This window comes from Pinus tabuliformis, chromosome 3_2 (assembly GCF_031772625.1).
Source record: "Pinus tabuliformis cultivar Carrire ecotype Pingquan chromosome 3_2, CPIR1, whole genome shotgun sequence".
Lineage (NCBI taxonomy): Eukaryota > Viridiplantae > Streptophyta > Pinopsida > Pinales > Pinaceae > Pinus > Pinus tabuliformis.
Window position 1 is genome coordinate 621,676,906 of NC_142302.1, and position 13,733 is coordinate 621,690,638.

At 38.1% G+C, this 13,733-nt stretch overlaps 1 protein-coding gene and 1 non-coding gene across 2 annotated transcripts; both read left to right on the forward strand.

Annotated features, from left to right (window-relative positions):
* Positions 1 to 4,211: 4,211 nt before the first annotated feature.
* On the forward strand, positions 4,212 to 4,283 carry TRNAD-GUC (transfer RNA aspartic acid (anticodon GUC)). Its single transcript has one exon. It is a non-coding gene; the product is annotated as a tRNA-Asp (tRNA).
* Positions 4,284 to 5,617: 1,334 nt separating this feature from the next.
* Positions 5,618 to 6,535, forward strand: LOC149182154 (uncharacterized). The gene is made up of 3 exons (XM_089414462.1): positions 5,618 to 5,861; positions 6,018 to 6,166; positions 6,413 to 6,535. Exons 1-3 carry the CDS (start codon positions 5,618 to 5,620, stop codon positions 6,533 to 6,535), a joined length of 516 nt encoding a protein of 171 aa, XP_089270588.1.
* Positions 6,536 to 13,733: the final 7,198 nt, after the last annotated feature.

Genomic DNA, 13,733 nt, shown 5'->3' on the forward strand with positions numbered 1-13,733 from the left:
CAAATTGAGACCCATTTTTTGTCTTTCAAGATCATGATTTAGATTCTGACCTTCTTGGTGAGTGAGATCTTGATGCTTATGATTGTTGCGAGAGGGACACCATGGATGATTAAATTGAAACTTTCCAGACATTAATTACGGGATGTGACCTACCATAAGAGAGGAAGATACAGAAATTGACAAGCTTGTCACTGAAACCCCACTCGTCAAGATGACAAATAAGGTTTAAGAAGCCATTAGTAGAATAAGGAAAGGGAAGAATCAACTTTAGGATACAATGAAGGTGAAAAATTAAAATGAGGAATAAAGGGACTCCTTACTCATGGGAACCTTGGAACCAACAACTCAGTCAACTATCACAATGAAAGACATGATCTAAATTTTGTTCCATACCCATCCCTCTAGAAGTAGTTGCAAGCACCAATGTGGAAGGTTAGATCACTTCATTAGTTCTTCTTTATTCGAGGATTTCCTTCGTGTTGGAAAGTGACTAGCCTTGCCCTTGCCACATATCACAAGGGTATTGGCTTCTTATGGTTGGGACAAGCCACATAGAAATTGGTACACTAGTGGTCTATGCATAAGTATTAAATTTTGTTCTTTGTGCCTATATTCTTCAATGAAAAGGTTTTTGCATGGATCCACCAGACATGTGTCTTCAAATTCAGAATTTTACTACATTATAAGGCAAGGCTTCTCCTCCACGGATCGTAGAAAGGCTTCTATTGTGTGCCTGTTTCCCCTTCAAATTGAATTCATGTTCCTTTCATGGTTCATTCTATGGAAAACAAGGGTGTGGCTTTCTATAGTCATTGAAGTTTCAAAGGAACTTTTTCCCAAGCCTACCCTCGTATATAATTACATAATCTACCTGATACGTAAGTTGTTGGTTTTTAGGAGAATACTTGACTGATAGATGGATGTAGTTCCTTCTATTCCTCATTTTAAATATATATTAAAAAATTAAACTTAATATATACAAGTAAAGAGTGTTTTTGGTTAGAAGATAACTAAAATAAGAAAAAACATGATTTATTCATAGAATTTGTATAGGAGGATTGAACTTTTTATCCTTAAAACAAAAGGAGATTAAAAAATAAAATAAATATATATCATATACTATGTTAATAATAAATATATATAATTTTATTATATTCGCTAATTTATATACTATTGTTAAAAATTCTTCAGGAGTTTGAAGTAGAAAAAATAAATGAAATAATTTTTAATTTTAATTTTAATTTTTTTTGCTTTTTCCTTTTTTTTTTTTTCTATTTTCAATTTAGTTCCATTAAATTTCAAAATTTTCACTAATAAAATTTTAATATATCATAAAGATAAAAACAATATTTTCCTAATATTTTACATAAATAAATATATAAATATTTATTGTTAAAATATAACCAATGATGAATCTTTGTTATAATACTTTCCTTCCTTCCAAATAATTAATATGGTAATTTTTTTTTTTTTTTTTTCTATGTAAAGGCTACTACTATATTAAGAAAAGAAAATATTTACAGAGGTTACATCTCGCGAGGAGGCCGAGGCCAGTCCTCAAGCTGAAGAAGCTTGACAATTCTGTCTATCTGCTTTAACTGATTGTCAAAATTAAGTCCATAATCATGGTTTTTGGACAGCGAATAGCCTGGACTCCATCTAACATAGACATCATGGTGACTGGCAAGACAGTGCCAGTTTACATTGTAAACATTGAAACAAAAAGAGCTGACTGCTGAGGCTTGAAACCTACAGCAGTGGCTATAATGAGACTGTAAACTGAAATATAGACTAGAAGAAGACAACATATGTGATAACATGATTACAAAAAGACAGAACAAAGCACCCGAAGAAAAACTAGGCTGGCTTGCTGGTCGAGTCCGTCTGCACGCCATTGTCCTGGCTTGGCGAGTCCAGCCAGATAACCATCCCCTCCTCGTCCCGAAGCAACTCTCCTGGATCTGGCTGAGCTTGAGCGCCGAGGACCTCCGCTTCCATGTTCAGATTGGGCAATTGCAGAATTTCTTGGATGGAAACGTCATTGCCCGAGACATCCTGAGGCGATGCCTGCTGGACCAGTGCATTCTGGGTTGGTGCAGCCTCGAAATTGCGGGTTCTGTAAACCAAGCCGGTCATATCACCCACGAATATATCACTGTCATGAGCCCTTGCAGGGGAGCTGGAATTATGCCTTCCAGGGTCTTCCTCCGTGATAAAAACAGTAAAATTGACCACAACCTCTGGCCTAACCAGTCTGCTGGGGAACCTGAAGCGGAACGACTGGTAGGTTCCCTGAGGGAGCAGACTTTCCTGCTCTGAATCGTCTGTCTCTGAGGAAGGTGGTGCCGAATTGATGGGTGAAATTGGCTGCACATTTCCCCGATCAGAACTGACCCGGACCCCTGATCTTCCACCGCGTCTGGGGATACCTCTGCTTCGCGGCATGACTCTAATGGCTTGAGAACCCACGCCTCTGTAACGCCTTCGACAACCAGGAGCCGAGGCGACCTTTGCTTGAACGCACAGAGCAGCAGTATACAGGTGCTTGGCCGAAGTGATAATGTGGATTTCAATGTATGGAATCGCCTCCATGTTTATCACGGGGGGAGGGCCTTTGGCGCCTCTCCTATCCTGCCTTGGACGCTGAGCAGACATGCTTGGCATGAATGCTGCGTCCCTCCTACCCTGAGACCACTTGAGAGCAGCGTCCCTTCGATGCTGCAACGAACTTAATGCACTGGCGTTGTGCATTAAACCTCCAATACCTTCCACCGTCCTCCGCGTGCTGGGCTGGCAGGCCGTTCTGCGACCAGGTGGCATGGCGTAATGCATCTTAATGACGAGTGTTAGCACCCACATCCGGGTAATATGGTAAAATTATTTTATTAAAATTTAAAAGCTAATTTTTATTTTTATTTTTTAATAATATTATCAACATTTAAAATATATATATATATATATATATATATGGAAAATCTAGATTAACCCAAAGGGATCACATCTAGTCAACCAAACTAGGAGAGCTTAATTATGAGGGCATCAAGGAGAATTGACTCCATGACCTTCCAATAAAGAAGGTACATAAAGGAGAATTGACTCCATGACCTTCCAATAAAGAAGGTACTTAACAAGAAGATTTTTTTTTTTCAACAGAAAAAATTACAGTTTTAGAGTCCAAAGACTCATTCTAATGATGTGTAACGATCCGTCATCAAAATTGAAATTTTGCTCATGTCAACCAAAATAAAAAATTTAAAAATCTAAAGGTTTAAAAAAATAAATAAAAAATATTCAAAACATTTAAATAATGTAGGCTCATAAAAAAAATTTACACATTAAGAAATTGGATCCATCTCGGCTCATGCTAAATCTGTATTTAAGATGGATGAATAAAAGATGTACTGGGAATTTTTAATGTCATACTACTACCAGAAACGATCATCACCGAGAATAAAAGATGTTACATATACTAAGAGTCTTCAATGTCATACTACTATGCTAGGAAACTAAATACACCAATTTAACAATGAGAACTTGACCAATTAAACTATTTCTCTAAATTTTTATTACTAAAATATACTATTTATAAAATCAAAATTATTTCATTAATATTAAAGGTAAATTATAAAAATAATTATTATTGTTACCATAATACTATGATTTCCCTATATATTTTGAGAACAAAATTTTGTATAGACACTCGAACCCAAGCAAAATGATTAGAAAATAATGCAAACACATCTCTAAATATCTCGTGAGAACACCTTCAAACTTCTTTTTTTCTAAAGTGGAATTCTTTGACGGGATTATTAACGGATGTGCGTTATTTACAGTGATGGAAAAATATCCGAAAGGATGTGTGAACATATAAAAATCATTTGAAGAATATTAGGTTTTCTTTCCGTTGGAAAAAAACACGGAAGAAGCTTCATCTATCTGCAACTGCCGGTGGGGCGGAAATCACGCTTTCAGTAGGAGAAAAGGTGATTAGGGGGCGTATACACCGTATGCACCAGTGGTCTAGTGGTAGAATAGTACCCTGCCACGGTACAGACCCGGTTCGAATCGCATGCACTTTCACATTGTGTCTGTAGCCGTGTGGGAATCTGAAGAGTATACACAAACATAGCAAACAGTTCTCCATTGGGAATCTCAAATGATCTCAGCTATTAAATTTGAGAAGTTAGAGTTCATTTATTCCTAACAGTTCTGTCGTTGTAGTATAGTGGTGAGTATTCCCGCCTGTCACGCGGGTGACCCGGGTTCGATCCCCGGCAACGGCGATTCGTATTATTTTTTAGTTATGTGATCTGCTCTTCTTTTGTTGGCAGCAGCAATAAATTTCAGTTTTATCCTGTTTTGATGAATGCAGTTCTGTTTACACGGGTGACCCGGGTTCGATCCCCGGCAACGGCAATTCATTTTAATTTTCCGTTATGTGATCTGCTCATCTTTTGTTGACGGCAGCAATTAATTTCAGTTTTATCCTGTTTTGATGAAAACAGTTCGTGACCCGGGTTCGATCCCCGGCAACAGCGATTCATTTATTTTTCTGTTATGCGATCTGCTCATCTTTTGTTGACAGCAGCCATCAATTTCAGTATTATCCTGTTTTGATGAATGCAGTTCTGTTTACTCATCAGCTCTCACTGGCAGCTTTTCTTTATGTTATCAAAGAGATTTCCACTCAAGATGTTGTCCATTAACAGGCATATTGTTACTGTCGAAATTTTGGATTACTTGCCAACTAAGTTCATTCTCTCATAAATAAATTTTGGATTACTTACCAAGTTCATTCTCTCATAAATACAAGTATAAAGGATAACTAATGGAAATCTCTATATTGAAATGATACATTCCATAACTAAGATCAAATTTCTAAAGAAATTGAATTGGGTATGAAACATGTGCGACCTTGTAGTTTAGTAGAGTCTTCCATACTAGTGATCGGTGCCATATAAACTCTATTTGGGGTATTTATGATGAAATGGGTACACACTTCCACTCACAGGGGGATATTACAAAAGCCGCCACCACATATTTCAAATCTGCATATGGAAGAAATGACAACATTGTGAAGGAGGATCTTATCTGGGGGATCGAACACTACCCGGTTATGTTTGATCAAGGCTCTAATGAGGACCTATACAAATGCATCTCAGAAGATGAGCTTCTCTACACATTTCTTTGATCTCTTTAAGCAGGACCTTATTAATATGGTGGAGGAATCTAGAGAAACTGGGTATATACATCACCGTATTAAGTCAACCTATATTTCTCTTATTCCAAAGTGCAATCCTTCGAATAGTTTTGGAGACTTCAGACCTATCTCGCTCTGCAATCTTATCTATAAAATTATCTCAAAAACCATTGCTGGACGTCTGAGGGATACTCTCTCTCGCCATATTACTCCACAGCAGCAGGGGTTTTTGAAAGGCCGACAAATTCAAGATGCGGTTGCAAATGCTCAAGAATGTCTGCACTCCATCCATAAAAAAAACTCAAAAGCTGCAATTCTACAAATTGATCTAAAAAAGCCTTTGACTGTCTAGATTGGGGATACCTCAGGCTCGTACTTTTTAAAATAGGTTTGCATGCAAAATGTGTGGATTGGATTATGGCGTGCGTTACCAATGTTGAGTATTCGGTGATCATAAATGGGTATCCCTCAAAATTCTTCTGTGCGGGACATGGTCTCAAACAAGGCTGCTCACTTTCAGTGTTATTGTTCATCCTTGCAATGGATGGGCTCAGTCTACACATCACAAAGGCTGTGGAACGAGATCAATTTCAGGCACTCAAGATGGGCAATCATATCAACATCTCACATAGCTTATTTGTCGACGACGTATTGATAATGGGTATGTTGCTCCGCTCTTCCTGGTTATGTCTCTTTCATATCTTCAGAAAATTTGCCAATGCAACTAGACTTTATATGAATGTACATAAATCTATCCTGTATCATGATAATTGTGACTTAGATGTTATTGTCTATATTAAAAATTTGTTTGCTATAGAGGCCAATTTGATGGGTCAGGGCATTAAATATTTGGGTTTCCACATTAAACTTGGTAATTACAGAAATGCTGATTGGAACTGGCTGGTAGATAGATATTACAAAAAAATCTCTGGATGGGAATACATAAATCTTTCACTGGGTGGGCAGGTAATTCTCTCCCAAGCTATTCTTAATCAATTATCTATCTACTGGGCCCATCTTTTTCATATTCCTGCTGCTATCATCCTCTCTTTAAATTGGGTCATGGCTAATTTCATCTGGGGGAGCAGCCATATTAAAAAAAAATACCACCTTGCCAAAATTCCTTTGATCACTCTGCCAAAAGTCTTGGGGAGATGGGGAATTCTAGACCTTTGTCATTTTGGACAGGCTTTACTTATCAAATTTTTCTAGAGAGGTATCTTTGGTACCGACACCTGGAGCCTGGTCATCAGACAAAAATATATTAAGAACCATGACTTCACTTTCTGGTTCCGTAAGGGAACTATTGGGGCCAAAATCGGATCTGCCATCTAGCTCAGCTTCCAAAAGGTCTGCAAGATCTTTATGCAACATCTGGCTTGGAGCTTTGGCTCAGGACACCATATTCTCATTGGAACTAACCAGATTCTTGGTTATGGGGATGCAGACGATATCCCTGAACAACTCATCACATCCCTCAACAGTAGAGGCATCTTTTTTTGGGGTTAAGCCATTGTCAATTGGAGGGGCCCACATCCTATCTAGAAATCTACAATGGATCTTGGCTTGTCTCGTCTGTGGTATTGAGAATGGATGCGCATTGTAGCTGGGATGAATCAACTAGGGATATGCCATGTGGGAAACCGGGATAAGATAATCTAGACTAGGAAGATGCAAAATGGCAATGTAAATGTGGCTGATACATATCTTTCACTCTGCTCCGAGACCACAATCCTGACTGAGGAACATATTTTTTTTGCATTTTGGAAAACCAAATCCCCATAAAAATTATACTCTTTTCTTGGCTTGTTCTTCATAACAAAAATCTAACCTGGGACAATCTACAAAAGCGGTCATGGCATGGTCTTGGTATCTGTCCCATTTGCAAGATGGATTCTGAAAATAATAACCACATTTTCCTTACTTGTCCCCATACTTCACATATCTGGAAATGCCTCTCTTCTCTATTGGGTTTTCCTTTCCTTCAATTTGGTTGTATTGAGGACTGCCTACAATGGGGGAGATCCCAAAGGACTAACTGGAGAATCCTTCTGCCAATCCTTTTTTGGGAAATCTAGAAGTGGCGAAACAACTACATTTTTAAAACTACTCTGGGAATTTTCACAGAGTATTGGATAACATTCTTACCTGTCATACTCTATATTCCTCTAAAGAATCCTTCAAGACGGCTACTTGTCAAAACAAGAAGGAAGTACTACTGAGATACCTGATGGGGTTTTTTGATGGCACTGCCCAACAGAGCGTCTGTGGCTATGGTTTCTGGTTGGCCACCTCTAGGGAGCAAAGCTATAGTGTCTTCTGGCACGGAGGCAGGGGCACAAACACCAAAGCTGAGGTCATGGCTCTATGGGGTCTCCTATGGTTCATCCATTTTCTAGATATTCCCCTTATCCACATCTATGGTGACTCCAAAGTAATAATCCAACACTTATTGGGGACTGCTAAAATCACCAATCCCTTAGTTCTTGGATGGTTAACAAGAATTGATCATTAATGGACTCCACTAAACAATTCCTCCATAGAACATGTCCATAGGCAACAAAATATGACAGCAGATGAGCTATCAAAGAGGGACCTGTCAGGTTCATTAGGAAAGATGCACATTACAATTACTATCAACCAGAAAAACATAAATATTGAAGATTTTCCCCTCCCTGGTTAAATAATCCCTCCCCACTAACTTTTTATTTTCTTGATGATATTGCAGGTTTAAAATATGAATATAGTTTTTTGCGGTATTATTGGATGACTATTGTTTTTGTAGCAGTAACTGGATGCCTGGCCATTGGGCTTAAAACAATGTCCTCTACGAGGTTGGCTTAGTCCAATCCATGTTGATCTTTATATGACTCTGCCTCCTCGTTAGATGGTGATCACATGCTTGATCTTTGCAGACTCCATAGCCGGATTTCTCTATCCTTATTGTACATTTTTTTGTAGTTTTGATGCTACTCGTGCAATATTGTTGATCATCTTCGGTTTTGGGCTGCTTCTGTACTACCCTGATATTACAGTTGTTGGGTATTTGTATATATTCATATCCACAAATCTCTGCTTTTACTGTTTTTTGTATCTAGAACATGTTGTTCGTCTATCAGGCTCATCTTGTGGCATATGGATCTCCCTTCTTTCTGCTGATACTGCCATCATAAGGATGTTATAGGCATTGCCAGACTGGCATATGTTATGATCTTAAGATGATTTTTTGTACATCTTTTATTTTGAATCAATACAATATTATTCTTTTTTCGTACTAAAAAAAGTATGCACTTAGTTATTCATATCCATATTGGAGTTCGAGTTTGATGAGAAATTTTATGCATAATCATATTTGCTAACTTATAGCAAAAAGTTTTATTGTTTCAAATTCCTCATTAGGAATACATAAAATTATTTATTGTATAAAATACTAAATCGAATAATTATTTATAAATGTTTATCATGTTTATAAATATTTATCAAATGTTTGATTTATTTATTTAGTTTCCACATATGAATTTGATTTAAGCTTGTCATTATTTTTTTTTTCTGAATAAGGCTAGTTCTATTATAGTACAAAAAGGTAAAAAATTATATCAGAGTTACAACAAGGCCATGGCCTTGTAAATCCTGCCCAGAAATTGACAGTTTGCCCAGATTTACACCTTCCAAAATTGAACACAGTCAAAATTTGGATTACTATCTTCTGTTGTGTCTTCTCCTAAGACTCGAAACAGTGACTCTAAACAGTACGTAACAGGGACATGCTGAGATAGACAAACATGGCGATGATGAGCACCGCTTAAACATGGACTAACTGACATATAGACCCATACTGCCGACACATAGACATACAGACCCATACTGCCGAACTGATACATAAACACAGGATTCAAAGACAGAGTGATGCTCCTGCGGCCTAGGCTGCCGAGAGAGAACTGATTGACTTGATCATTCATCGTCCGTGGTGTAGGGCGCTTCCTCAACTCGACACCCAAATTGCAGAGAGTCGTCAGAATCGAAGAGAGGGACCACCGCGCTGGAAGGGAGACCCTGAACAGGCTCGCTTGGACCCGCAAGAGCTGCTGGAGTAGCTAAGGGGGAGCTTTCCCTAACAGGGCGTTGCAGGTCAATTATAGGCACTGTCCCTTGAACTTGAGGTGGGTTTTCCAGAGTTGCATCTGCCTGATCTCTGAAAATATCACAATGCTCAACAGTTACAGAGACAATAAAAGTAGAATTGGCGAGTGTGCAGGGTATCCGATACCTGACCGTAGGATGCGCCTCATGTCCACAATCAATTATGCGTTCACTCCCCAGCCCTCTGCCTCGTTCGGCTCTGTTTCCATGGAGGTGCTGCTGCTCAGACGTAACTTCGATGGAGGAGGAAGGAGAAATGGGGGCAGGCCTCTGAGTGGTAGCCTGTCCGCGAGAGCCTCCGCGTCTACTGCACATTCTCAGTCTCTCACCCCGCATTGCTGGATAAAGAAGAACCGGCTTGCAGAAACCCGGAGAGGAGGGATTAATTAGGATGGGGGCCGCCGAATTTGGCTCATAATGCCTGGGAATTGCTCTCAAGCTTGTGACAGTCCCTGAATTGGCCACAGAGCATGAATGCCCTTGCTCATTCCCCCGCTCCACCGAGTAATGCGCCAGTGTTGCAGCGGAATGCCAGACGATTGCAGAAGAATGCGCAAGTGTAGCAGGAGCTCCCGGTTTATTAATCGCCATCACACAGTTAGCCAGGAGACGAATTATGGAAGACAAGACCAACATTAATGCCCTCGTTGATATTCCAGCATGTGAACCTCTCTTACATCCCACGAGGTACTGCGTGTCACACATGGGCTGACCCCTGCCCATGTGACTCCCCATCTGTCCGCCGCTCACCTTAAGCACCCGCATCCGGGAGATTTAAGCTTGTCATTATTATTCTTTAAGGGGATTTAGTTTAAAACTTAATATGGTACCAAAAAAGGGGTGATACTCTTACTAAAACCAAAGCACACAATCATGAAATTTACAAAGTTTTGTAGTGACTCCCTTGTTAAAAAAAGACTATCATTGCATGGATTGGATTCTTAGCAAGGTTTAGGTAAATTACATGGGGTGAATTATGACTCTTAGAAAAGTCATTAGTCATAGAATGTACATAATGCAAGAAAATCTCTAACTTGAGACACAAAAGATATACAATTCTATGCACAATAATACAAGGGAAGAATATATGACAATATACTCTCACAATGGAAGACAAATTGAAATAATGTTTTGGAAAGTGAAGGTTATGAAACTGTAAAACAACTTTGAGTTCTTATGCATCACTAATATGTCCCACATCAACCATCTTGAAATAAAGTTATGCACTATCATGTTTGGTGATTTTGATAGTGTGGAAACATATTTGTCTTGGTGCAATAGGATTTGTATTGACGATACATCGCTGAGGTAAACGTCAAAGTGGATCCCAACTACATTAACATGTTTTTCAATGATCTTAGACTTGAATATGGAAAATTTATAGTCAACATTCATTCAATTCACCTCTCCATCAAGTCTCCTATAGACTCCACATTTGATTAGGTGTGTTAACAAACCATAGTCGCTCTTTGAAATTTAGAAAACTTGCTCTATAAATCAAACTAATACTAGATTTATCACTACCCCACCAATATCATTCATGAGACTGGTGATGGAAATAACATACATAGTAATAACAATAATGCCCACATAGGCAAGAATGGGAATGAAAAGGAATTGAAGCCTTCTATGGAGAGGTCAAACAAGGTAGATAGTGTAGAGAAGATCGCGAGATAGAAAGAATGCCACAAGAATCATGTGACCAACATTGGGACTCTTGAGTCTACATATAAGGACTATAAATATTATATTATAGAATTTGGCAATACTATAATAAGATCTCTCTCTCTCTCTCTCTCTCTCTCTATATATATAATATATATATATAATATTGGTTTAATCCAATATTAATATTAATTATGTTAGAATATTTGTATTTATTTTAATACATTATAATTAAAATACTTTATAATTGTCACAGTCTACCTTAATGGAAACCAAATCTGTTGACTTGAGATTAAAGTTCAGAAAGTACAAAATGATAAAAACTGACACTAATTTTTTATGACAACAAACATAGACTGAACTATGGGAAATAAAAGACAACATCTAGGTGGAAAAACATAATATCAAGAGTGAGATGAAGTAGCTAGAGCTGGGTCTTGGGTGCTTGTTCCAGCTAGTGTAGGGGGTTTTAGTTCACATTGTAGATGGCTTTAAGGTGAGAAAGATAAGCATCCAAACTAGCCATCCAAGAGCACTGGTATTGATGCACACTCTTGATTTCATTCAAAGAAGATATTATATCATTGCAATATTCATGTTTCTCCTTCAGGACCTTGCCCAAGAGTGTCTTCATCTTCCAATGGAGGGTGATGAAGTTCATGTATTAGCTTTATCTTTTCCTTGGTGTGTCCTAGGTAAGAAACCTAATTGGCTACCTTTGCTTGAATTTTTGAGTCAAAGTAGATTTGTTACTCATTGGTAGCCAAGGCTTGAAGTTGTCAAATTTCCTCTCGAATTGTTGGAGGAGTGACCGAGTGGAAAATGATTGTGACATCTTGGGCTTTGGCTCATGGATGACCCTGATGAGATATTGACGCGGTGAAATGCACCACCAACAATTATAAGGGGATCTCCATGGTATGATGACCTATTTAGACCTTACACCATTTTGGATAGAAACCCCATCCAATATGTGGGCCATACTACCACCATGTTTGTTGATTTCCTCTTCGGTTATGAATGAAGAGATGCTAATTTAAGGTCAAGTTTGAAATATTTGAAGTATGAATATGAATAAGTTCACATATGATAAACTTGAAATACATAATAAAAGAGTATAACAACACATCAGTAAGACCAAGTATATCTCAAGAGTTTCTTTTTAGGTTTTTAGGCAAGATCTCAGTGAAATTAAATATTGGTTTATTTCCTAATTGTTTCTGGCATTTGGAACCATTTCATTTTGTCAAATGAATTAGTTTTGAAAAGGGTAAATTAATAAATTATAAATATTTACAGTCAACAAAAAGAACTAAAGAACTTGGGAAAGGCGGGCCTTGGTGGGTTCATGTGAGTCCAGGAAAATTGTGGTAGAATAAGGCATGATGTAGACCAACAACGTCTAAGGTTGTGTTGCAGACTTCACATTCCAAACATATTAACCATAACATGGCCATCAGATTGGAAAACCTTTAAACATAAATTTTACAAATAAAAAATTTGTAGACTCTAAACAAAAATACAATTAGGTTAAAAATCAAGATATTCCCTCCAAGGGCCAACAAAATACAAACCACACAATGTTAAAACAAGCATCTAGTCCCTGTGAGAAGGCTGCTTCTTCGTAGCCAAGGCCATGGGGCCTCATGAGAGGTATTCCCAAGAGTCATAAGAGTTTTAATACCTTGGTGACTAGTATTTGACACTATGTGGGGTCATGGAGTGAGCACCATCATAACCATGTAAGAGTCACCACAAAAAACTCCAAATGTTGCATGACAGAAAAATATGGTCTTTTTATTAGCTTGCTACCTTGAAGCAAAGAGGCAAAAGCAGGGAGAGTTGAGAGTCAAGACAACCAAAGTTCTAGCAGCATGATGGCTTCATACCCAATTTCTCTGTCAGCAATTGCTTCACCATTTTCTCTTTAAGTCTTAACAATGTATAACAATGTTGGCTAAACATTGTTATCCTAGAAGGTATCAACAAATTATTTGTGGGGCCTTCCCTAAGTTTGGGCCATTTTGTAACAGTTTAACAACTTCTTAATATATGGTGGAATAATTAGGTGTGGGAAGAAAAAGATATTCCTCCATAGAGGTGAGAAAGAGGGACCTTCCCTCTATTGTGATTTTTGTAAATATCGATTGTGTGAAATTTTCTAGCATATGCAACCCTTGAAATAATGAAACCAATCCCAGTCTACTGTGGGGTGTAGGTGCTACTAGAATTTTGTTATTGTCATATGCTTTTAACGTGAAGTGGAAATTGTCTTAATTTAGGTAGTTTCCAGTCATTCAAGCAAAATTGACAAAAATGTGAAGCCATTACAAATATTCTACTTGCAAAACAATGGTATTTTAGGTTATTCTAAAAACACCCCAATCATATATACTTGTTGGTTCATCTATTTAATGACAATTTCATGTGATGCTTCCATTTTCAAACCTTAAAAATAGTTAAAGCTTTATTAATCTAGACCTCAATACAATTGGTGTTAAGGTATCCTACTCAAATATTCTGAAGCTTGAACCCTAATCAGGGTGTGTGCTGGAGGATGGAAGTGCCTACAAACAATAATGACGAGTAGAGGAGAGGTACGTCCCACCACCCCCCACACGCTCAAAGCGATGGGTGCGGTGGCCCTTGGCATGAGTACATGCAAGGGTGGTGGGAAAGGTGGCAGAGATGGCAGGGGCGAGGTGAGATGCATAGTAATTAAGGTAAG